At 43.4% G+C, this 27,259-nt stretch overlaps 1 protein-coding gene across 1 annotated transcript in view; it reads left to right on the top strand.

Annotated features, from left to right (window-relative positions):
- The window catches only part of TENT4B (terminal nucleotidyltransferase 4B), a 771,840-nt gene that overhangs the window by 217,360 nt on the left and 527,221 nt on the right, over nt 1-27,259 (top strand). Inside the window, exon 2 of the mRNA XM_044081982.1 lies at nt 17,362-17,485. Within this exon, the coding sequence (XP_043937917.1) occupies nt 17,362-17,485 (124 nt within the window). The remainder of the gene's footprint in view (nt 1-17,361; nt 17,486-27,259) is intronic.

Raw genomic sequence — 27,259 nt, 5'->3', positions numbered from 1 at the left:
CATTTTTATTTACACAGAACAAAGCCCTTTCGTAAGTCTGACCAGTTATTCGTGTCCTCCTCTAAACCCTTTCTGGGCAAAGCCATCTCCAAAGGTTTCCTTAGCTAGATGGATTCATAGGTTTTCATAGATTCATAGGTTCATACTAGGCTATCTACCCTAGGGCATTTATAAGTCTAGCCAGAGTGTGTTTGGCTTTCGCCACCCATTTTAAATGAATTTTTACTATGCCCTTTTTCGAGGTTAGTATACTGTGCCTCTGTCTAACAGTGACACAGAAGTGATATCTGGGGTAAAGGGTGATGGCTTTGATAGTGAAGGTGAGCATTACAAAATATAGGCTTACGATACGCATTAGATTGAAAGGCTGGATGTTCTGATGAAGTTATACGATTTTGATGAAAGCGCTTAACATCTTTGGCTTGTGAATTTTCTTCTTCCTTTTTTATTAAGCGATATTGTCCTGCAGTCCCTGTGCTGTTTTTTCTGTTTTTGGTTTTATTTCGCACCGACACACCACGTTGTTGTTCTTGCTATTATTAACTCCCCAAGTGATGTTGACATCCTACAGAATGGCCTCACTGAGACCAACGAATGGTGTCAGAACCATGGCCTCAAGCTCAATGCCAAAAAATGTGTCGTCATCCCTTTGGGGATGTATTTTGCAAATTTATAAGGAGAAAGGTCTGTCCCCCGCCTGGTTCTGTTAAAGCTCATTCTACCAGATCTATGGTGACTTCTTCTGCTTTTTGCTCTTGGGTTTCACTGGATGATGATTGTGCAGCAGCAACTTGGGCAAGGTCACATGCCTTCATTTCTCATTTCAAGTTGGATTTGATCTCCGGAGGGAGAGCATCCTTCGGCTCCGGTGCTCAGGAATATCCTTCCATGAGGGCCTCCCAGGAGTTTTAGTAGCTGGGGACTCTGTCCCACAAGTTGCAGATAAAATGAAGTTAACTACTTCAGATAAAGAAGTTATGTACTCACCATAACGTTCTATCTGAGAAGTTATACTTCATTTTTCTGCAACCATCCCTCCCTCCTTCCCCCGAACCAGTTCAAGGTTTGTGATAAAACTGAGTTGCTGATTGTTTGAGTAATGGCATACTCGAGAGGGAAAGTAGGAGATGTGGTGGGTTATGGGTAAGGGGAGGAGCTTGGAGCTTGGAGCAGATGCTTGAAAAGTTGCCGACTCTGATCCGAATACCCACAGGCTGCAGAAAAATGAAGTATAACTACTCAGATGGAATGTTATGGTGAGTACATAACTTTTTTTTTTTTTTTCCAGCTGTAGTTTAAACAGTGCTCCTGATGTAGATGTTTCACATTGTGGTCAGTGTTTTTCTACATTAATGCATACTTCAAAATGCCGGGAAAAACTTTGCTTGAACGTCACAGAACATTACAAACAGGGAACTATTTTTTTCACATTTAAGTAATTGATATAAGGGTGTATGAATGATGCACAAAAGCTAGAGTCTCAGTGAAGATAAAATTACTTGTTTCTATACTGCATGTAGTGGCAACAAGGGAATTTATTGCAGTGCTCTGTGCGGGTATAAACGGTCAGTTCCATATTTTAGTAAACACTGTAAAGGACACTAATAATAGCTCTAGGGTATAATCGGCACCGTGTTATAACAGTGGTCAAATCCTTTGTACCTGCTTTACTCAGATTAACATTCATGTGCTTTAACAAGATTCTGTACTTTTCCTTTTTTACCTACAGACACCCCTGCAATCCCAAAGATTTAAACTTTTCAGAAACTCGTCTGTATGTTAAGTAAAATGCATTGATTACTTTTCAAATGGGAATCTGCCCACAGAGAAACCAAGCCTACAGTCAGTTGTCTGATAAAAACATGTCCCAGTTTGTAGAGACACTTTAAGTGTCAGCTTAACTGCTCCCTGAGACGTAAGCTTCATTCACAGTATAAATGTGATCAGATAATAGCATGTATTATTTTAAATAATAAATAATGTATTTATAACTTAGAGGTCTCAAGGTTGACAGCATTTTTGGGCTGAGCTTTCAACTATCAGTGCTCTGGTGCCCCTCAAGTTTTACTCAGATTTGATACTGGCATTACTCTTAAGTATCAGAAACACCTGTTGTTGAAAATGAAGCCCTGCTAGCTGTCATAAAGGATGTACAGACTGAAGTCTTCCTTCCTGCTCCAGGGCGTTTTCAACTTACAAGAACTAACTTATCTTTGGTTTGTCGTCCCCCCCCCCCCCCCAAAAAAAAAAAGGTATTTCAAGGAAGTCAACCTGCAAGAGAAAGCATATGGATTCACCACCAAATTATCCACATCTCACTTGGATGATGAGGAAGTGACAATTCCTCTGTGTTGCCTCCTGATGACCACAAGTTTGGAAGAGTCCTGGAAAGGATTTGTAGAAAGGGGGTTATAGCCTGCTGAAATATATTTTCTGTACAGCAGATGGTGTAGAGGGCTTGTTAGATTGACTAAACTGATTTCTTCTTTGGTTCCACTGTTGGTAGAGTTGTTAAAGGTAACCATGAGAATCCAGATGTGGTAGCCTCATTTTTCAAGAAAGCAGACTGTATTCTGTGACTCCTAGAAACTGTAGTTTCTAGCCAGGCTGCCAAATTGGATACATGATATTTGCTCTTAAGAGAACTTCACCCCCCAGAGCCAAGCAGCCTCCCACCAGATAGTGTCCAGTGCAGTAGACTGCCTAGGGATGCCTCTGTCTTTGTATGTGTCCTTCACTTTCTGCTTGTTGATACTTAATTACCTGGACTATGTGGTGGATTTCCTGGGGAATATCTCTAATAAATGCAACAGATAGTAAATAATTCATATTGCTTTAATGTTTTCTTTTCTGGCCGACTCAGTAGCTAAGGTATCTGATCCAACCTTGGCTTTTTTTTCCCAAGAGTTTGGATCCAGGGCTCTGACTCCCCCATGCCCATAATTCCCTCAGATCCCCTAGATTACCTCATATCTTGTTTGCCTCTTGAAGAATCAAATTTGAGGGCCGTTTATCCAGTGGCTGGATACGTTTTTCAAATATTCCCTTTTGCCATTCGCACCTTCTGTGAAGGTTGGGCGCCGGGCTGTCAGTCGTAGAAACAAAACTGCCAATCAATCGGCGGACTTGTGATCTGCTGTGGCGACCCCTAACCGAGAAAAGCCGAAAGACGTTGCTTATAAGATTGTTAATAGTCGTATCACTTTTCAACTTTTCTGTGACTGTTTTTCTAGGCTGTGTTTTTAACTAAATTTTTTTTTTCTTCCCGGAAGCAGTTTCCTTCCCCACCCTGTTTATATTTAAAAAAAAAAAAATTGTAGTAGTTCTGTCTTAGTGCTTAGGTTAGGTATTTTTTTCTCTGCAGTTTTAGTGATAATAGTTAAATGATCACTACATTATAATTGTTGTAGTTGTTGCTGTTGGTACTTTTATCTGTACTTATTGTCTTGAATTTGGTTTTTGTTACAGTTTTCAGCTATGGATGACAAGGCCACTGGCTATAAAATGTATGGCCTCTGGGTACAAAATCCCATTTATTATTTGGGGAGGGTAATGCTTCTTGAAGTTGAGTGACACCTGTGCTTCTTTCTGGGCTAGGGCACTTGCTGATCACTGCACTATTGGTCTTCAAGGGCTTTCTCCCTTCTCAAGCTGACGTTTTGTCACCTTCTACTTCATAAGCCTGCTCTACTTCCTCCAAAAAATTTGACAAGGCAAAGGTCAGGAAGTAAAAGGAAAAAGAGAGAAGCAAGAAGGAAAAGCTGAGAGAAAATTTGAGGAAAAGGACTCTGGTTCTGTCACACCTGCATGGCCTTGCTCTGAAGACTCCAGGCCATACAGATCCATCTTTAGGAGAAGGTTTTCAGATCCATTCACCATCCCCACCCTGCCGTTATCACCCCTTAACCCCCTCCCCCTGGAGCCAGCTAGTACTAAACTTCACTCTCCTGCCTTACAGGAAAAAAACACTGCTCACCTGACCACCATTGGTGGCTTCTTCCTTCACATCCTTCCGATCTTCACGGAGTCTGTCAGAAGCCAGTGTCTATAGGATGATGATGAAATTCCTATGGACCCAGATGCAGCTGGTGATTCTCCTGATACCTACCCCACAAGTAGCTCCAAAATGATGATGAAATCCATATGGTCCCAGATCCATTTGGGGATTCTCCCGGTACCTACCCCACCAGTAGCTCCAGGCATGGAACTGTTTATCCTGACATAGTCCATCTTGTACAGCCTTCAGATCCGATGCCTATAGGTCCAGTTATTCTCCATGTGACACCTGTGTCAGAACTGATAGCAGTTTTGACTCTGACCATTTCCCTCACACCTTTGACTCTGTCTTCATTGTATCAGGATGGGTCTCTGAGCTGGTGTGTCAGAGCTGAGGTTCAGGGGTTGGGTTCTAGTCTGAAATTTTCAGAGCCATCCTTGCCCCTGGGTGCTTCGGCTCTGGACAGCTTGGTGCTGTTGTCTGTCTCTGAACAGAGTTGGATTGGAGCCGGAGATGCCCCTCCTCTGATGTCCCTTAGTCAAGGGTGTGCAGTTTCGGCCCTAGTCTCTGCTTTGGCAGTTGAAGCATTTGAGAGGCTCCTCTCCAGTTCCAGAGAAGAGGTGTCTCAGTCTTACTCTGTCACATCCCATCTGTCTTTGAATTTTGTGACCATTTCCACATATCCTGTCTGACAGGGGCAATCAGACTCCCTAAGCCTATAGGGTTCTCACTTGGCGAGTTCTCCCACTAATACTGACCCTACCCCAGAAGTCCACAGAGGGGAGGGCCATTGGAAAGGTAATTCCTTCCCATGCAGATAACTTTCCAGAGTCTTTCAGGGAAGATGCAAGTTTTGATGAGGGGGAGGAATTCCACAAGATCCCCTTTGTAAGACATTTCCTTTGGAGATATTCCAGAATTAATGAAGCAGGGAAACGGGTTGATCCATTGAAGCCTCCTCTGTAAGAGTAAGTATTCCTCAAGGCTTTCAAAGCTAGCTCTTTTACCTCTTGGATGGTACTGTCCACTGATGAGCTAATAGACTTGGTTTCTCCACTAGCCTGGAAGGAACCCAGTGTGGTGAAACCTATTCCATGGAAACAGGATGTAAGGTTTTGGTTGCACCTAGAAACAATTCCTATTGGACTAAGCGTTGATGCAATGGTCATTGCAGCGACCCTCAAAAAGAATTCTCAAAGGAGAATACAGATGCTCATAATCATAACAGAGAATCTAGGGCACTGGTCAGATTTGGGAAACAGACCTATGTTTCAGCAGTGTTTATTTGGCTTTTATGACTCATTTCCAGAGGAATTTGACCAAGGTACTGTCAAACTCCCACTCTGGTAGACTGTCTGCTGACATCCATAAATCATTAGTGTCGCAGCTTATCTACCCAACAATCTGTGATCAACGTGTCTATGCATCTGCTTTCCAATGCAGCTGATGGCTGAGCAGGGGCATCAGCATTGCTATTCTTTGACGCTACATGATGCAGCATGATGTGATTTTGCAAGAAGGCTTCAAGACATCCTCCGTTAATACTTCCTATGCAGAAGTCTTCAAGACGTCATTCAGTAATGCTTCCTTCCACAATGCAACACTGTTTGGACCAAAAGTTCAAGAAAGGTTTAACAGAAGCAAACAGGAGGGAAAAAAACCTGTCTGCAGTAAGTATACTTTTTATACCCCACAAAGTACCTTTCCCTGGAACCAAAGGGGTAGAAAAAAGTTACGGTTTCGAAAGCCCCATGGTTTTGGCCAGAGTGCTTCTGCTGAGAGATCCTCTGGGGCATAGGGTGAAATAACTTTAATGGATGTCATCCCAGGGGGAAAGGAAGTCCTCAAAATCAAGGATTTTGAGGTCCCTTCATCAAAAAGCCTTTTCAGCACTTCTGAATGATTGTCTGGCTGCTGTAGCCTGAAGACAGTCGAGGGTGCTTATCCCTGGACTCTCACCCCTGGTGAACCCTTACAGCAGATTACTGGGTATAGAGGGCGATCATCAGAGTCTACATTATTCCCTTTTCTTCCCCTCCAAAAAGAGAAAATTCCCAACTTTCCACCCAGTTAGGAGGAATTGGCATCAGCAGCAGAGGTCACAAAGCTTCTGGAAAAGCAACATCGTCCAGGAGGTCCCAGTTGACAACAAAGATACGGTGTCTATTCAGGGTTCTTTTTAGTTCCAAAGAAAATTTGGGACCACAGGTCCATTCTAGACCCAGGCTATCTCAACCAATTTGTGAAACAAAGTTTCAGATGGTTACAATGTAGTCCATTCTACCTATTCTGTGGAAGAATGATTGGACGTGCTCGATGGATCTCCAGGATGCCTACTGTCATGTCAGTGTATTGAGGCAGTCGAGATTTCTCCATTTCCAGCTGGGCCATACGCCAGTCATTTTCAGTTCGGGGCATGGCCTTTGTCTCACCACAGCCCCTGGGGTGTTCACCGAATGCTTGGCAGGTCTGGCAGTGTATCACAGGCTGCATGGGTTCCAGGCGTTACCCTGTTTAATTGACTGGCTCCTCTTTGTATCCATCAGTAGTCTACAAATACATTGCATGGATGACGTGCTACACCTTGCCCTATATCTGGGAATTATGAGCAGTTTTACTAAAAGCCAGTTGACTACAACCGCACAGATAAGAGTTCATAGTATGCCACTTGGACTGAACTACTCAACCAAACTTTCCCAGTCCAGAATTCTCTCTCTGTGCCATATAGTCTCCAACAAGATTGATGCAGCCATCAAATCCAATAATCAAAGAACCAATCACACTAGTACCTCAAGCAAGATTTCGCATGAGTTCTACACTGGACACTTTTAGTACAGTGGTCTACTGTTCATCAACCCCTTCATTCTCCAGTACAACTCGTACCAGTATGCAGAAATCCAATCCATTGGTTGGTTGACCTCATCAAGAGTAACATGGTGTTGACCGTTCACCCTACCACTGCATATAGCCATTGTGACCACAGACACCTTCCTTCTCTGCTGGGGGGGTGGGTATTATCAAGGGAAAATGGTTCAAGGCACATGGTCGATGACAAGCCATTCTTCATCAGCATCTTGAAGATGAGAGCAGTCTTCCTAGCAATGCAAATATTTCAGGACTCCCATTTCCAAAGGTATAATATCTATCCAGATGGACAACCTGGTGGTGGACTGGAATGTCAAGCAGCAAGGAGGAACCTGCTCATACCCACTGTGCTAGGAAGCCGCGAGAGTGTGGCAGTAGACAGCGTCTTCCCAATGCTTACTGGTCACAATGCACACCTGGGGGGGCTTTCAGTGTGCTAGCAGGCAAACTGAGTAAGTGTATTTTTCTTCCTCACGAGTGGTCCATCAGTCAGTGGTGACCATGATTTTCAGTCATGGGACCAGCCTTGCTGCAATCTTTTCACCTTCCATCTGACCAACAAGTCCAGCAGCTACTTTGCCGTGATTTTCCCACTGGGAAAGTCTCCAAGGGACACTGTAGTTAACAATTGGCTCCCGGGTCTCCTGTTTGCATTTTTATATTTTCCTCGACTAATCAGATTTCTTCAGAAAGCTGTGAGGTGCAAGGCAACAGTAATTCTCATTGCGGCCATTTGGCCCTGGTAGGATTGGTTCCCCTATCTGTGACCTTATCTGAAATACCCTACATGGGTATTGGATCCACAACTGGAGCCTCTGCTTCCTCTGTCTTGCCAGCCTCACTGAGACATAACCCTGAAAATGACCACATTCTTTCTCCAGTTCTAGTAGTGACCAAAGACGCCAGGCTACCTTTTCCAGTTATTCATATCATGTCTTCCTTACAAAAACCAAACATTATGAAGGTTTATCTTAGCAAATTCAAAAAGATTTGCATTATGGGCTTCTAATAAAGGTTTGTATCCTTTTTCAGCTCCACTGTCTTCTATTTTAGATTTCTTGGTGGATCTATTTCAGAGAGGAACTAGTCAAATGATCAAAGTGCTTTAGCAGTCATTTCTAGTTTTCAAGTGGGCTAAATCAAATGTCCATTGTTTTCTTGAAAGTTTCTAAGGCCTTTTAATGGGGACCTGTCTCATCAGGCCTCCTGTCATGGATCCATTGCCCCATGGGATATTACTGTAATGTTACAGGCATTAATTATTAACTAGGTCTCCTTTTAAACCAGCGTTCTGAACAGAATTGAATTTCTGAGCTACAGACATTATCTTGCAGACCTCCTTTCCTTATTTTAGATAAGGACAAGGGTATCTTTGCAAACTATTCCTCATTTTCTAGAAAGTGTCCTCTGAAGCTAATCCTCACCAGACAATCAACATACCAGTTTTCTTTCCAATTTTTTCCAACAAAAGGTAGTATATTTTAAATATGATGAATGCTTGTCAACCTAGAATTTATCTACATCGCATAGAGGCTATCAGAAAGTCAGAACAGCTTTTTCTTTCCTTTTTAGGGTTAGATTGGGCCAATGAGTTTCTAAAGCGACTTTGCCTAGGTGGTTTTCTAGCTGCATATTGGTGCTGCGGTAGCGTTTTCGCCTCACAGTAAGACGTTCTGTTCGATTCTCAGCTAGAGCGTCTTCTGTGTGGAGACGTGCGTGAATGAGCATACCTTCGTTGAAGGTTGTGCGTCAGGGTCGGCAACTCGGCACATAAAAATCTACTGCCTGTCATTAGCGGACCAGAGTTCCGCTGTGGCGACCCCTAACCGGGAAAAGCCGAAAGACTCAACAACAACAGAGACATGCAGTTAACTTTACCTGGAAAACCCAAGGGTCATTCAGCTAGAGCTTTGGCTACCTCCACTGCTTATTTCGCTAGAGACCCCACTGATGAGAGATGTGCTGCAGCAGCTTGATCTACAGTTCGTACCTTTGTGTTGCATTACAGATTGGAGGTACTGTCTGGGTCATGTACATCCTTTGGCTCCACCAGACTTCGGAATATCCTTCCATGAGGCTGGCTGGGTTTTTTGATTTGCATGGTAATCTGCCCCAGCTGTTGAGTTGAACAGAACAGACAACATCGGATACTAAAGTTATGTACTTAACATAGTGCTGGATAAGTGTCGTGTTCCATCTTGCTTTAACATTCCCTCCTTCCATCCACTGTGGCCTTTTGGCTCTTAGCCGAATGGTTGGACCTGACCAGGGGCCTTGTCTTTGACAGCCAACAGCTGTTCACTGTTTGTCCCTCAGTTATAGGCTGACTGGGTGAAATACTGGCTACAAGGAGGCAAACTCGATCTGAGGTAATCTGGGGGGGCCAGAGGGAATTATGGGTAGGGGAAGAGTCAGCGCTCTGGATCCAAGTTCTTGAAAAACACGCCAAGGACTGATCCGGTCTAATCAGATAAACTAACTATTGAGCCAGATGAACAAGACAACACAGATTTAATGTTATGATAAACACAGAACATTCATTTATTCCAGTCATCAGAGGTGGTGTTTGTGACAAAACCTATGATGCCTGTTTTTATAAGTTAATGATAATGGTTCTGCCAGGGCTACAGGATCTGACATAGCTAGCATTTCACTTGTACACATGGATGTTCATCGTGTTTCACTGTTGCAGTTATGACTGTAGGGTTCTCCCCTGCCGGCAGTCAGCCCTCGGTCGGCCAGAATCCCAAAGTCTGGGTCCGGTGTCGGCTGTTCAACCATGCTCCCTGACGTCAGAGCACCAGGAGTACAAAGCTGACAGCCGACGCCATTTTCTCCAGTCTTTCTTGCCGTGTGGTGATAGTTCGCAAGTGCCGGTCGGCTGACTCCTGACGAATTTCTCTGATATATTTCGGTCCGAAGACTTTCTTCTCCACTCAAAGCTAAGTACCCCGTTGGGGAAACTTTTTTCTTGCTCCACTCCGATGTCAGAAAAAGTTAATAATTGTATTTCATGTGGGAAGCAAATACCTCATAAGGATTTTCATTCTTACTGTATTCCTTGCTTAGGCCCTGACCACGACGTAGCTAGTTGTCGGTTTTGTGCTAGATTCAATCAACGTACAATTAAGCAAAGGTACGATTTCGCTTTTCATTACTTCGGTAGGCGCTTTAACTACAAAATGTCGTTGGATACGGTCCCGGCTACCGGAGTTCACAAACGTTGCAAGGATAAAGACAGACCTCCGAGGTCCAAATCTGATGATAGCGCACAAGCGGAGCCAGCTTCAGGTACGGCCGTCGTCAATGAGGCGCTTTTGCAGCCCCTGTCGTCGGCCATTTCAGAACCGATGGCCAAAACGGACTCTCATGAGGAGCCAACCAGGCCTTTAAATATTTCTGTTGCAGGACCTTCGGACAATGCTCCTTCGGATGGGTCTGGAGCCGCTGTGCAGGTACCGGCTTCCGAAGGGGTTTTCAGGCCTACTCATCTACTAGTAAAGGCAAAGCCAAAGACAAAGGCAAAGACTCCTTCTAAATCAAAGACTACAACACAAGCCTCTTCTGAGCCGGCTCCCAAGTCACAGAAACAGTTACTCAAGATGGCGGAGGATTTACCTACTATGATTAGGGGTTCACATCCCCCTCCAGATAAAAGGCCAAGGCAGGATCTTTATTATGATTCCTCTGATCAGGCTTCTGTTTCCTCAGTTTCTTCTTCTGATCAGGAATATTCTTTCCCTCCTTATGAGGATTCTGATGCTGAGGAATCCATTCCTTCAGCTTCTCCCCTGAGGTTTTCTCTTTTGGGGAAACTTTGCATGAACAGGAGTATTCGGAATCCAAGAAAAGACTGAGGGATTTTCTTCTTCCCCAACATAGACCCCTGGCTATTCCTCCTGTTTTGGATATTGTGGATGATGCCTTTTCGGAGGCTAACTTAACCCCTGACTCTTTTCCTCCTGCTCCTGTTAAGCCTGATAGATATTACAGGGTTCCTGATTCTCATCAGTTTTTATACAAAAACCCTTCTGCTGACCCTGAAACCATTTCTCAGGGTCCTAAGGGAGTTAAGGCCGCTTCTGCCAAAAATCCCATTCCTACTGAAAAGGATTCTCGATCCTTAGAAAGATGGGGTAAAAAGGTGTACACTTCTGCTACTTTGTCCATTAGGGCTTTAAACTGTCAGTTTCATATGCTTAAATACCAGCAATTTCTCTTGTCTGTCTTAAAACAAAAGCTTACTTCCATTTCTGCCTGTGCAGATGATAAGGAATTACATGACTTATTGCATGCCACTGAACAGGTTGGGAAGCTTGGCTTACACTGTGGATTTGATGCTTTGGAGGCTTCTTGTAGGGCTGCGGCCTCTGGCACAGTCATTAGAAGGCATGCGTGGCTAAAGGAACAAAATTTGCCTGAACAAGTAAAGGCTAAATTATTGGATGCTCCTGTTCAGCATAATGTTTTGTTTGGATCAAAAGCTGAAGAGGTGATTAAAAAGATGGAGGATAAGGCGAAATCCATGCAAACAGTTAAAGATTTCTTACAAGTACAGCCACCTAGATTTAGCAGGAATTGGCCTTCAAAATATTGGTCCTTTCCCACTTCAGACAGGCCTCAAAGGGGTAGATATAGACGCTCCAGAGGGAGGCCTCAAACACAAGCTGCTTATGGACCAAGACAGTGGACTGCTTCCACCCCTAGGGGAGGAGAGGACAGGTCACAATCTCAAAGGAAACAAACTCAATGACTCCCTCTGTTGGGCTACAGGAACTTCTTGCCTGGAAGCCCCTCTCGGAGGAAAACTCTCTCTTTTTTATCAAAATTGGACTCAAATAACCCAAGACAAGCGGGTTTTGGATGTGGTTTTAAGAGGTTACAGATTCCATTTTCATACCCTGCCAAGGCCAAGCGGATGGCCAGACCTTCCAAAACATCAATGGACGGAGGCCTTAAACCAGTTGGAAGCTCTTTTGGCTATGAATGCCATAGAACTGGTTCCTCTTTCAGAGATGGGAAAAGGTTTTTACTCGAGGCTCTTTCTAGTCCCAAGGAAGCAAAATTCATGGAGACCCATTCTGGATCTGTCGGTCTTGAACACCTTTCTAGAGATTCCAAAATTCAAGATGCTTACTCTACAGCAGCTACTTCCAGTGCTGTCCAAAGATGCATGGATGGTAACTTTGGATTTAAAGGAGGCATATTTACACATTCCCATCAGGCAAGATCGCAGAAAATACCTCAGGTTCAAGGCCGGATCGAGGCACTTTCAATTCTCTGCGCTGCCCTTTGGATTGTCTACTGCACCCAGGGTCTTCACCAAATGCCTGGCTCAAGTAGTAGCTTACTGCAGACTCAAGGGAATTCAAATTTACCCTTATCTGGACGATTGTCTAATTCAGGCAGACAGCAAGGATGTCTTACTCCAGCATCTAGAATTTGTACAGAACCTCCTCAAGTTTCTGGGTTTCTCTGTAAACATAAAAAAGTCAAATTTGACACCATCACAACAGATAACTTTTCTGGGTGCACTTCTAAACACCTCAACCCAGATGGCATTTCTGACATCCGAAAAACAATTACAGCTGGCTTCAACTTTCAGAACCTTGGCAACTCTAACTCGACTATCTGCAAGGAAATTCCTGCAGGATTTGGGTTACATGGCCTCCTGCATCCTTCTCGTACCATATGCAAGACTACACATGAGGAAAATACAGTGGTACCTAAAAAGTGTATGGTCTCAGCATTGCCACAGTTTAGACATACTGATCTCCGTCCTTCCTTGCCTTCAAAAGGAATTTCTTTGGTGGTCCAGGGCATGTGCTCTAAACAAAGGGGAAACCCTTCCGTCTGCCTCCTGCCTCTCAGATTCTAACCACGGACGCCTCGGATTATGCTTGGGGAGCCCATTTTCAGGGCAATTGTTTGCAGGGCCTTTGGACAAAGGATCAGAAGCACCTGCATATCAACTTAAAGGAAATGTTAACCGTTCAGAAAGCTCTATTGGCCTTCAGGAATCTTTTACAACCAGGACAACTGCTAATACGGACAGACAACACCACAGTTATGTGGTACATAAACAAGCAGGGGGGATCTCATTCCTACCCCCTTTGCAGACTAGCCATGGATCTATGGAACACAGCTCTAGCTTGCAATCTGGATCTTCAAGCTCAGTTTCTACCAGGGAAACAAAACTTCCTGGCAGACAGCCTGAGCAGAAACCTTTCAGATCCACACGAGTGGATGCTGGACATCAAAATATTCAGGATGATAACAGCAGTCAGGGGGTGTCCTCACATAGACCTCTTTGCATCCCATCTCAATCATCCAACTACAGAATTTTTGCACCAGGACTTTCCGCAGCGAAGCTTGGAAAGTGGACGCCCTGTCATTCAGTTGGAGGAACCTCTCGGGATATGCCTTTCTACCTCTTCCTCTTCTTCCACGGGTTTTATTGAAGATAAAACAGGACAAGCCCAAGATGACAATCTTGCTGGCTCCAAATTGGCCTCGGCAGTTTTGGTATCCATCTCTTAAAAACCTATGCCTGGAGCCCCCTTGGGTTTTACCTCAGTCTCCGAACCTTCTGTCCCAACATCAGGGTCAGATTCTACACTCTCATGTCAGAACTCTCAACCTGGTGGCCTGGTTAATCCAGGGCCTTTGATTTCTTCTTTACTACCCAAGCAGGTTATGGATGTCATTTTAGAAGCCAGACGTCCTAGCACTAGAAAGCCTTATGCAGGAAAATGGAAGAGATTTTGTTCCTGGATGCAGGCTCAGGATTCTCATCCTCTTCTTCCTAACATTACTTTAATTTTACTTTACTTGACAGATCTCTTACATAAGGGTCTCTTTCTCTTCCATTAAGATACATGCCTCTGCTATTTCTGCTCATTATAATACAGACCCTCCCATCTTTTCCCACCAGCTCATGAGACATTTTCTCAGAGGAGCTAAGAACTTAAGACCTCCTAGATCTCCTCCCGTTCCTGCTTGGGATCTCAACTATGTTTTGGAAGAACTAACCTTGCCTCCTTTTGAGCCTGCTGCCTCTTCTGACATCAAGTTTTTATCTTTGAAGACAGCTATCCTGTTCGCTCTAACCTCTGCCAGGAGAGTTTGAGTTACAAGCTCTTATGGCTGTGGAACCTTATATTATTTTTCATCAAGACGGTATCTTTGAGGACTAATCCAGCCTTCATGCCTAAGGTGGTTTCCAAAGTGTCTTTAAATCAAACTATCCACTTGCCAACCTTTTTCCCCACTCCTCAAAATAAAGGGGAAAGGATCTTACATTCCTTGGATGTACACAGACAACTACGTTTTTACCTGAACAGAACCAAGGACATCAGAAAATCAGAACAATTGTTTGTTTCTTATGCTTCAAGTTCCCAAAGTAAAGCCATTTCAAAACAGACCATTTCTAAATGGATTGCTCATGGAATCAGATTTTGTTATTCTCACCATGGAAAGCTAATCCCAGGGAGTATTCGGACTCATTCCACCACAGCTGCTGCCACTTCTGCGGCCTTCCTCAGGGGAGTTCCTACCAAGGACATTTTGGAAGCTGCAACTTGGAGTTCAGTGCATACTTTTTCAAAGCACTACAATCTATCTCTCTACTCTAAGTCTAGGGCAGGCTTTGCCTCTGCAGTCTTGCAGGCCTTTTAGCCGCCCCTTCCTCTTTATGACCACCTCCCTTTCTTTCAGCTTTGGGATTCTACCCTACAGTCATGACTGCAACAGTGAAACACGATGAACATAGTACAGTTGTGTACACCTACCATAAATGTAGATGTTGGAGTGTCTTCACCGTTGCAGTCTGGGTTTCCCTCCCTCCTGTCCCCTCTTATTTTTGTGTATTTCCTTTGTTTCACCATTCTTCTGAGGTGTATTTGCAAAGGTTATGGGACCTTTTTCATTTTGGGACTCCTGACATCTGGGGCAAGAAAAACTGTAGAAGATGGCGTCGGCTGTCAGCTTTGTACTCCTGGCGCTCTGACGTCAGGGAGCATGGTTGAACAGCCGACGCCGGACCCAGACTTTGGGATTCTGGCCGACCGAGGGCTGCCTGCCGGCAGGGGAGAACCCTACAGTCATGACTGCAACAGTGAAGACACTCGAACATCTACATTTATGGTAGGTGTACACAACTGTACTTGCTAGTTAAATTCTGTAGAGGATGCTAGTGTAACTGTTTTAATTCCCTTTTTCAAGGGCATATGTTGTTTGGCCCTGAAGTTAAGTCTTAACATGGTTAGTTTCGCAAAAAGGATGCAAGACTTTCTGAGCTGCTAATACCATGTTCTGACTACTGCAACACCTCTTCTCAATGTTTTCCAGGTATGTAGTGCTTTTAGCATGTGGAGTTTTTTAGGACTCGTACTGTTGAGCAGCAGTACTTCAATGTTGCCTGGATTCTGTTTAGTAATGTTGGAAGTTATATATGCAAGAATGAACAGTTTTCCATTGTGTTTGCCAAAACCAGATTAGATCAGAAGGTATTTAGTCTTAATTCAACCACCTAGACAGTATTATCTCAGTAAGTATAGTGACAGTATCAAACTGTCCCAGGGGCATGATCTGTTAGTGCAGTAGCCATCTTCCACCACCTGTTATAATCTAAGTAGTCCTTACAGATGTCTGTGCAGCATCTGCTTTGTCCTGTCTCGGTATCTTTGCAAGACTAAGAAAGCTAGATATATTCCAGGTCTAAGTTTTCATCTGGGGCTGTTTCTGTCAGTGGTGTGTTCTCATAAGGTCACCCCCCCCCCTTGAGGATTAGTTTAGGACGTAGTCCAGTGATTTTTGCAGTTGGACCTTTTTCATTTGCTAAAGTTTGTTTATTAACATTTATTAACTGAGAATGTGAGCTGGTCTAGGGAGCCTTTTATGGTACTATCTGACCCAAAAGGCAATCATAAGCATTTGCAGTGTTTGAGTTGTAAGGCACTCAGCAGTATTTACAATGTGATTAGCTGCATGTCCAGGATGCAGAGAGAATTAATATGCAGCATATTTTAGGGTAGACCAGACAAAGGAAAATAGTGAAGATGCATTCATTTTCTGCTTTCTTAACCAGAGCTGACGTGAACTACTGTATGCTGCTATTACAAGCTTTGCATGCAGAATGTGTCACTCTTTTCATGGTACCTGGTGCAGTGCAGACAATATAGGATGAGTATGCCTTCTTTTGAGCTGTTATACTATCTTTGTCTTTCTGGAGCTTATATTTTCTGAATGGTGTAAAGTACTACAGACTAGAGTCTTCAGGGGAGATGATCCAAAGACAGCTTATTTCAGGAAAATGGGTATAGCATAACAAGAAAACACAGCCTTGAGCGAGACGGTATGCTGTTTTTAGACATTGTGAATAAACTATTTAATTACAGAAGCTGTGTAGGTTCCTTGAAATGCCATTCTTGAGTTTGATACTAAAATATGAGTGAGAGAACTGCATGGAACATAAGTTGGTCATCAGATTCCATTTGCAGGTACGTAGCTGTTGTATTCAAGCTGCCTTACTCTCAGATGATTGCTTCTGTGAGCTGTCTGAACTGCATTTTAATAGTACCATTCGAGAATGGTCTTTATCTCTATTCAAACCTGCAGCTTCTGATTGTAGTTTGAACTGATGAATGGCATCTTGTACATCAAAGGACTTGGTGGGAGGTGGAGCTTCCTCATATTGTCAAGGCTATTTTTTTTAACTCATTACATCCGAGTGACACCTCCAGGTGCATCTGCAGTTAGCTCCTACTGACACCTCTAGGTATCAGATATTGCTTATTCATATTTGCATCAATAATTCCAAAAGCATATTATGTACAAGGTTTTAAACAATTTCATCTTAAAGCTTACACAGTGGCAAACTCAACTGCATTAATATTTGACCTCTGTCTAGTGCAGGTAAATAGATGTTAACTGTTGTTTTTATTATATTAATTTATGTACATACAATTTTAACATCTTTTTTAAATATCTCAACAACCAGGTTACACAGACAGAACTCCTTAAGCTCATATGAATGCTCTCAGCTAGATGAATAAAATACTGCTGACAGGATGTGTGTAACTTGTTGCTGAGATATTGTAAGTTGTTTACAAAATATTACAAACATAATAGTTACTGCTTTTACTGTGACTTATAAAATTCAGTTTAAGCTCTGGAACATAAAGAATACTACCACTATAAAAATAGTCTGTGCTGAAGATTTTGCCATTTGTACTTCTTTCATAACCAAAGGGTTCCAGAGATATTAACATTTGTTTGAAATATGAAGATGTAATTTGATTCTGTCGAGGCTTAGGCTCCGCCCACTGGAAGTTACAGGACAAACTTCCTGAACTCTTGGAGAGAATGAGTTAAAGCAATAGCCCTTTCATCCATGCTAAGAAAACCTGGTTAAAGTGTTAGACTGGTGACAGTATTAGTAGTGGCTTTAGGCTTTGTAATTCACTACTCCTCTCTGAATTTTACTTTTATCTTTACAGCCTCCATGAAGAAATTCTGGACTTTGTAAAGTACATGTCACCGACTCCTGAAGAAAAGGAAATGCGAGAAGATGTGTTTAACCGAATAGAAAATGTTGTAAAGAAATTGTGGCCCAGTGCTGATGTAAGTCATGTGTTGTCATGTATATACACAATAACATTTTGAAGCGTGTGTGTTAGGCTTGGGGATAGCCTATTGTATTGTTGTTTGTTTGGTTTACATGTTTTTGCAGTGTGTTTTTGTTGGTAAACGATGATGATGTCCTTCAAGGATGCATCTGCAGTCATCACATATGGGTTGTCCTGCCTCAAGCAGCCCTTCGGTCGGCCGGATTCCAAAGTCTGGGTCTGGCCTCGGCTGATGTCGCACTTTCCCTGTCGTCAGAGCGTCTGGGGTATAAAAGCATCAGCCGACGCCATTTTCCTCAGTCTTTCTTGCCGCGTGGTACCCGAAGCAGAAGCAGTTCGCAAGTGCCGGTCGGCCAGCTCCTGTGATTCAGCTACCGAAGACTTCGAAAAAGCTAAGTACCCCGTTGGGGACTCTTTCTTGCCTCAGCCGATGTCAGATAAAGTTAATAATTGTTTAACTTGTGGGAAACAAATACCTCATAAGGATTTCCACTCTTACTGCCTCCCCTGCCTAGGCCCAGACCATGACGTCTCGGCCTGTTCAGCCTATGCTTCCTTCAACCGACGAACTCTTAGACGTTGGTCGGAGTTTGCAGAGGAATTCTTTGGGGCTAGTTTTGCTTACAAGATGCCGTCGGAGACTCCGACTTCGCATTTAGTTAAGAAACGGAAGGACAAGGACCGACACACGCGGGCCGCGGTTTCGGCTGAAACCACGGTCAGGCCTACCGCGAGTGTCTCTGTCTCGGCTGATACAGAGTCCTTGGTACTTCTGATTACCGAAACCGCACAACCGACTTCCTCGGCCCCGGAGGCCCCGGCCGAGTCGGTTATTGAATTACCTACTGAAACTGGTGTCCAGGAACCTTACGACACCATTCCTTTAGACAAGTCTACTCCTGCACGTGGTGCAGCCAGACCTCCTGCATCCATGTCCATTAAGGCTTTCTCTAGGGCTAAAGCTGCTAAACTTTCTAAAGCTTTGCCTCCCAAGGTTTCCTCTCAGAGACCCTCTACTGGCTCACAGATTCTTAGCTTAGCAGAGGATCTTATCTCCTTAATTAGAGGTTCTCAACCTCATCCGGACAGGGGCGCTCAACCACCTTCGGACAAAAGGCCCAGGGTTGAGGCCCCTGACCCCCACTCCTCAGATGAGTCCACTGATGGCTCTACTCTGTCAGACCACCAGGAGGAGGCTTATTCGGCCTACGAGGATTCTGATGCTGAAGAATCTATTCCCTCGGTCTCCCCTCCTGAAGAGCTCTCCTTTGGAGAGACATTACACTCTGAGAGAACATTTTCAATGGCAGGGTCAGGAATTCTCTGATTCTAGAAAAAGATTAAGGACCTTTTTACATTTACCTCAGCATAGGCCTTTAGCTATACCTCCTGTTTTGAATGTCATTGATGATGTGTACTCTGATGCTAGTACAGCCCCTGACTCTCTCCCTCCGGCTCCTGCCAAACCTGATAGGTACTACAGGGTCCCGGACTCACATCTACACCTGTACAAGGCCCACTCTGCTGATCCAGAAAGTATTTCCCAGGGCCCAAAAAGGGTTGCAGCTGCCACTGCTAGAAATCCTCTACCCTCTGAAAGGGAGTCAAGAGCATTAGAGAGATGGGGTAAGAAAGTGAATACTACTGCAACTCTTTCCATGAGGGCATTAAATTGTCAATTTCATATGATACAGTACCAAGAGTATTTGTTAGATGAATTGCATAAGAAACTGTCTTCTTCTGAACCCCTTGATCGCAAATCCCTTCAGGATCTGGTACATAACTCCCAGCAGGTTAGTAACCATTTCTTGCAGTGTGGTTATGATGCATTGGAAGCTTCATGTAGGTCAGCTGTGACAGGTGCAGTCATACGTAGGCATGCCTGGCTGAAGGAACAGTCTCTGCCAGACCATGTTAAAGCTAAGCTTTTGGATGCTCCTATGGAAAATCAAAAATTATTTGGTTCCACGGCTCAAGAGGTCTTAAAGAAATTTGAAGAAAAGGCAAAATCTGTGCAAACAGTCAAAGACTTTCTGCAAGTCCAACCACCGAGATTCAGCAGAAATTGCCCTACTAAGAATTGGTCCTTTCCGGACTCAGACAGATCTCAGAGAGGCAGGAATAGGCGTGCCAGAGGTAGAGGGCAAGCTAGAGGCTCCTACAGAGGCCGTCAATGGCAGCCTCCCAACCAGAGAGGTAGTGCAGGAACTACAACTACTACACCAGGACAGACTCAATGACTTTGTTTTGACTCCGCCGACCAGGGCTCAATTAGAAGCACCTTTGGGCGGAAAGCTTTCTTTATTTTCAAAAATTGGCACAGCATTACAAGGGACACATGGACACTGCAAATAATAGACAAAGGATACAGGTTCCATTTCCACACATTGCCAAAAGAAAAGGCATGCCAGACCTGCCACCAAATCAGAGGGCAGAGGCTTTGAAACAAATTTCCAACTTAATACAAATGAAAGCTATAGAAAAGGTATCTCTTTCAGAACAAGGCCAAGGATTTTACTCCAGATTATTCCTTGTTCCAAGAAAAGAAAATCAATGGAGGCCTATTCTCGACTTGTCCGCACTGAATACTTACCTCATTGTGCCAAAATTCAAAATGCTGACTCTACAGCAACTCCTTCCCATGCAGGGCAAGGGGTCTTGGCTGGTGACTCTAGACCTCAAGGAGGCATACCTGCATGTCCCTATCAGACAAAGTTGCAGAAGACACCTCAGATTTCTTGCAGGGTCAGAGCATTATCAATTCTCAGCATTGCCCTTTGGCTTATCTACTGCGCCCAGAGTATTCACGAAATGCCTGGCATCAGTAATTGCACACTGCAGACTTCAGGGGATTCAAATTTACCCATATCTGGACGACTGCCTTATACAAGCGGACAGCAAGCAAACTTTGTTAAAGGACTTGGATTATGCCATCCATCTACTGCAGGCCTTGGGATATACAGTCAACTGCCACAAATCAAGACTTGTTCCATCCCAAAGAATAACTTTTCTGGGTGCGGATCTAGACACAACCACCCAAATGGCCTTTCTCACAGAAGAAAAACAAAAACAACTACCGGATTACTTCAAGAATCTGACAAGACAAACTCAGCTAACTGCAAGGAAAATCCTGTAGGCCCTGGGTTACATGGCATCTTGCATTCTTCTGATTCCACAAGCAAGGCTGCATATGAGAAAATTACAATGGCACCTAAGGAGTTTATGGACTCAGCACAGTCACAGCTTAGAAACTTTGATACCACTCATTCCATGCCTTCAAAAGGAATTTCTGTGGTGGGCTCAAGCCTGCCAGTCGAACAGTGGGTTGCCCTTCAGCAAGCCAAGAGCCAACCAAACCATCACTACGGACGCTTCAGACCAAGGTTGGGGAGCACACATGGAGGGCAGATGTATCTAAGGGCTATGGTCACAAAGAGAGCTGCGCAGGCACATAAACCAAAAGGAAATGCTGGCAGTGATGCATGCAATCGAGGCCTTCAAACTTTTTCTACACCAAGGCCACCTACTCATAAGGACAGATAACACCACAGTTATGTGGTACATAAACAAGCAAGGGGGCACCCATTCCTACCCTCTTTGCAGACTGGCAATGAATCTATGGGAACTTTCCTTGAAACTCAATATACAGCTGCAGTCCCAGTTCCTGTCAGGGAAAGACAATATACTGGCAGACAGCTTAAGCAGAAATACCATGGATGCACACGAATGGATGCTGCACCCAGACATCTTCTTACTCATAACACAATCATGGGGAAGGCCGGAAATAGATCTGTTCGCCTCCCCCCACAATCATCAACTGAAGAAATTCTGCTCAAGGACATACCACCCACAAGCATGGAAAGTGGACGCTCTCTTTCAGCTGGAAAGCTCTAACAGTGTATGCTTTTCCACCTCTCCCATTAATGACCAAGGTCTTACTGAAGATCAGGACAGAGCAGCCCAGAGTGATTCTGATAGCTCCAAACTGGCCAAGACAGCACTGGTACCCACTGTTAAAGAGCATGTCACAGACGAAACCGTGGCCTCTTCCCCTATGGCCACTTCTACTGACACAGCACAATTTCAAGACTCTGTATTCCAACCTGAAAACCTTGCAGCTAACTGCCTGGAAAATACCATGACTCCTCCTCAGGATAAGCTATCCCAGAGAGTGAAGGATATTATTATGGAAGCTCGCCGGCCTTCCACAAGGAAGGCATATTCAGCAAAATGGAAACGATTTCACACTTGGAATACAACAAAGGGCCTAGATGCGACAGTGATGAACATGGCACATATACTGGAATATTTGGCAGGAATATTTGGCAGAATTATTCCACAACGGCCTGTCTTACTCTTCCATTAAGATAGATGCCTCAGCAGGATACAATGTTAACCCACCTGTCTTCTCTCATCCTCTCCTGAGACAGTTTCTAAGAGGAATCAGAAACATCAATCCTCCAAGGAAACCACCTCTACCTACTTGGGACCTTAACTTCGTGTTGGAAAAACTAACACTTCCTCCCTTTGAACCAGCAGCATCTGCAGATCTACAGTTTCTGTCTTGGAAAACTGCCTTCCTTCTGGCCATAACCTCAGCAAGAAGAGTATCTGAGTTACAAGCTCTAATGGCAGTACAGCCATTTCTTATCTTTCATCAGGACAGAGTTTCATTGAGAACCAATCCTACATTTATGCCAAAGGTGGTATCCAGGGTATCTTTGAACCAAGCTATTCACTTGCCTACATTCTTCCCACAACCACAAAACAAAGGGGAAAAACTTCTGCACACCCTGGACATACACAGACAGTTACGCTACTACTTGGACAGAACTAAAAGTTACAGAAAGACTGGCCAGCTGTTTGTAGCATATGCTGCTGGGGCACAAGGAAAAGCAATTTCCAAACAGACTATTTCAAAATGGATAGGAAATTGCATTCGCTTTTGTTACTCCTTTCATGGAAAAACTGTGCCAGCTAACATTAGACCTCATTCCACGAGAGCCACAGCCACCACCACAGCCTTCCTAAGAGGGATGGCTACCAAGGACATTTTAGAAGCTGCTACATGGAGCTCCGTGCATACTTTTGCCAAGCATTACAATTTACCTTTATACTCCAGATCCAGAGCAGGCTTTGCTACGGCAGTCCTGCAGGGTATCTTAGCTACACCATCCCTTACATAGTACCTCCACCCCCAGATTGGCTATGGTATTCTACCCATATGTGATGACTGCAGATGCATCCTTGAAGGACATAGTACAGTTTTGTACCTACCATAAATGTAGATGTCCGATAGGTATGCATCTGCAGTCAGGTTTACCCTCCCTCCTCCCCCTCTGTGGTATACTTCTTGGGTACTTACCCCTCTTATAGCTAGCTGGGGGGATCTATTATGGTGTATTTGTTTTTATAGGACTGTGCATGTTTGGATTTGTTTTTTACAATGCATATCTCCAAATTTTAGCCTTTTTTAGAGGGCACCTGGCATCTGGGGCAAGAAAAACTGAGGAAAATGGCGTCGGCTGATGCTTTTATACCCCAGACGCTCTGACGTCGGGGAAAGTGCGACATCAGCCGAGGCCAGACCCAGACTTTGGAATCCGGCCGACCGAAGGGCTGCCTGAGGCAGGACAACCCATATGTGATGACTGCAGATGCATACCTATCGGACATCTACATTTATGGTAGGTACAAAACTGTACTTTTTTAATGCAACTAAACAAGGAAGCAAAGGGTTATGATCCCTGGAACATCAACACTGAGAGTGCAAGGATAGTAAATGTATACCAAGTGTGTATGGTTGCAGTATCTCAAGAGAATTACTCTAGCTCCACTTCCCCAACAGGTTTATTGACATGTAGCCTCTCATATGAAGAGGGGGTGAAGGAGGGCAAAGCTTCCCTACAGAAATGGTTTAATGGCATTACAAAGAGTTTAAAGAATCCCTGTATTTCCTTGGCAGTTGCAGTTAATTTTGCAGATTTTTGGTACTTTCACTTGGGACACCGAACCAGTATATTTACCTAATGTCCATTTGAACATTATCTTTGGGAGTGAACTGTTTTAGTCATCTTTGGGTAATTCTGTGTTATAGTAGCATGACATTGTTATACTAGGAACAATCTTTTCCCTAGCAAAACGTATATAGCTTGCTTTGTGCTAGTGTACCTAAACTATATTTCAGTGTGATTATTTATTAATGTTACATAACCAATAACCAGAAGTTGCTTAGCTGTTTTCTTTGTAGTTCTATACTTTTAAGTTTTTTTTCTGAAATCCGTATACTGTTACTGGATACTGCACTGATTATTAGCTGATTATTATAGCAATAACCCACGCCTGGGTGTGGGTAATGCTAAATTTACCCACAGTTGGCGTGGTTTGGTCCCGAGGGCGAAGTCCGAGGGACCAAACAAAGCCAACCGTGGGTAAATTTAGCATTACCCACACCCAGAAGTGGGTTATTGCTATTATACCATGACATTATTTAAGAAAAGAAACTATTACTTTTCTTAAATAATGGCATAGTATAATGCCTGTTTGCTGCCCTTCCGCAGATGTCTGGCATCCACGGCAGTTCTGATGTACTGCGCGCCTGCGCAGTACATCAGAGCTGTGGGCAAAATGGAGAAAGCAAGATCTCCATTGCTTTTTATGTATGTTAAATGAGTTTAACATATGAGACAGTTTTAAAATAAGCAACGGAGATGTCCGTTGCTTATTTTAACTGACTCGCTATGTTAAACTCATTTAACATAGCTTAAACACTAAAAAAGCAACGGAGATCTTGCTTTCAGTTGCTTTTTAACACTGTCTCGCTATGTTAAATGGGTTTAACATAGCGAGACAGCTTTAAAATAAGCAACGGAGATCTCCGTTGCTTATTTTAAAGCTGTCTCGCTATGTTAAACCCATTTAACATAGCGAGACAGTGTTTTAAAAAAACGAGTTATACTAATGGAAAAAAGTCCGGGCGACCGGACCTTTTTCCATTAGTATAACTCGATTTACAACGGGCTCGCTGGCCAATCAGCGTGCAAGTTTTGGGGGGGTCATGGTATAATGTACAATATGGTATGCTTGCCGGTGGAGATAGGAACCTGTAGGAAATTAAGCATACTAACGTTATATGATCTTGGGGAGAGCCTCTTTGCTGTACTATCTCTAGAGGGCAACCATAGTGTTTTTCCAGCTTCTGGTTGCCTCAAGTCTTGATTGAGCATAAGTATGTGAAGCGAGGACTTATTTCAGTTATGAGCAGAGAGGCAAAATTACTGTCTGTTCCAAACACTTATCCTGGGAGGGCTGGTTTCATTTTTCTACTCGCTTCTGGCAAGTACCAGCAGAAAAGGCATTAATTGGCAGTAGAATGTAGAAGTCCTGTAAGCCAGAATTCTGGTTTACTGGGGCTCCCATGTTGTGCTATTACAAGCCGAAAGAGTTTGGCCTGCTTGTGAACTTGCAATTAGTTGCTGTGTGGTGGCAACATCCGTCAGGTATCAACAGTAGCTATGTGTATGCTTTTTGTTGCGCATCATGATTTCACTTCCTGTTCTGTAGTTCTCGGATTGCTCATTTTCTCTTTTGAATGTTTTAGGATACAGTGCAGACAGTTGTGATGCTTTGTTTGCTACTAGAGCTTGGGTATAATTGCTTTAAGGTAACAAATGGCTAGAAGATGTCATTCAGAAAACATTTTCAGGGCAGAAGTGTTAAAACAGAAAGTGAGAAACTTGGCATTTAGAGCTTAGGATAGGGACTTTTAGTGAGTCCAACAGTTTTAAGTCTTAATCAGAACAGAAAGAGGTAAACAGCCTTCTGGCAACATGTATCCATCTCCCTAACATTGCAGTAAACAACAGTCTCCGGTAATACCTCATAGTTCACTCCTCAACTGCAATTCTGAAACCTCTCTGCAGAGTTGGTGTTAATGCTGCAACCTGGTAGCCTCAAGTACCCAGTGAGACGGACATGTGTAGCACAGTAAAAGAGACCCTGTGAAGAAGTCCATGCACAGCTTACTGTTCAGTTTCTGTTTACATCAGGTAGGTGCCCCTGAGAACTAAATGTCCCCCACTGAGGCCCTGAAGGACAAATGTAGTACTGTAAAGTTGGGGCATGTGAGGGAGTCATAGTATTTATTTATTCTATTTATTTTACATTTGTTGACCGGGAAAGTCCGACTGGATATATGTCCATTGTTTGCAGAGGCCCGGGAAGAAAAGCTCCACATAAAATAAAGAAGTTTTATTAAATGCTCCAATTACAGTAAAAACACTTTTGTAGACAACATTGAACCAACGATAAAAAGAAGATTACATTAATAATGCTCAGCTACAGTCTAAACGTATTTAAAATACAGATTCATTGGCAGTACAGTCCTACTGACAAATATAAATATATTTAATAAACATTCTTTACCAGAACAGTGATGATGCAGAATATAAACACAGGTAGGGAGTTGTTTCTTGGGTTAACAAAAATTGCTAAGAAATTAGTTTGAGAGAAGTAAAAAAAGAGCCATACAAGAAGAATTCAGTAAACAGGCTAAAAAATGGTAAGCCGAAGGAGAAGTGAGTCAGTCAAGATTAGAGCATGGGCAAAGCCATTGTGATTTTAGGAAGATTCTCAGCTGTTTTTTGAAAAGTGGAGTGGAAGACAAGGATGTTAGTTCTCTAGGAAGCTTGTTTCAAGTGTTTCCAATTGAGTTAGTAAATAGGCTGACCCCAGATTTGTTAGATTTAAGGGAAGTCTGTTGGCCGATCATAAGGTTGAAAGATTTTGATAGGGGCTAATGAGGTTTCTGAGTATAGGAGTATTTGAGGGATTCTCCACTGAAGGCTTAGGAATGTCACTGATAAGCTGACACCAAAAAGTGTGAATTTTAGGAGGCAGAGAAATGGTGGTCATTGGGGTCCTAAAGACTAAGACTCAAAAAAGGATGTTAACAGATGTTTAGTATAGCCTCACATTTTCAGGGGCATCTGTTTAAGTTTTGGTTAGGCCACTTCAGGTGCATTGGCACTGACTGGTCATCCCTCTCACCTGCCCCACCCTTAGCTTGCAAGCCTTATGTCTGCCCTGAAGCCACTCTCATGAAATATGATGCTCTTTCATTTGTCATTGCCCTGTCACCTTCTGACAAAATGCCATGTGTTGCAGTACATTGCCTCTTGCCTGCTTTCTTTTTTAAATTATCAGTTTACTCTGGTGTGTCCTCCTTTTATAAATATGGTGATGCTGCATTTCTTTATAAGTCCAATACTTATAAATGCATTTTTCATATAATCATAAGATTCTGTGGTTATATGTAGGCTTATACCCATTATGTTTACATTGTTACTTTCATCACCTGCATCATTAAGTTCACAACAAATGGCATAATGTCTGAAGTTTTGTTGCCTTTGCAACATGGAAGAGTAAAGACGTACTATCCTGCATCCTTCTATGTTGTGATAGTCGCTTTAACCCTTGGCCAACACATAGCACTGTTTACTAATTTCTGTGGTGCCATGTGGCAGTACACTAGGGATTTGAAGCTAGTATATGCCAATGCTCCTCATAGCATCTATACTAATATTCAATTTCTTTATATCTTGATTTTTGTGTATATACATGGTTGGGAAGTAGCTTCACCCTGTCATTAAGGGTTCAGAAATCTTTCCTGCATAGTGTAGTCTGTACAAACATGACGGATTGGACAGGGGAACTGGAAGTGTTACTGGAACCTGTTCTGTGTCATTATTATGCTTCCTTCTTCCCTACA

This window comes from Protopterus annectens, chromosome 8.part1 (assembly GCF_019279795.1).
Source record: "Protopterus annectens isolate FY-2018-M chromosome 8.part1, PAN1.0, whole genome shotgun sequence".
NCBI classification, from domain to species: domain Eukaryota; kingdom Metazoa; phylum Chordata; order Ceratodontiformes; family Protopteridae; genus Protopterus; species Protopterus annectens.
This window is presented reverse-complemented; position numbering and strand designations above follow the sequence as displayed.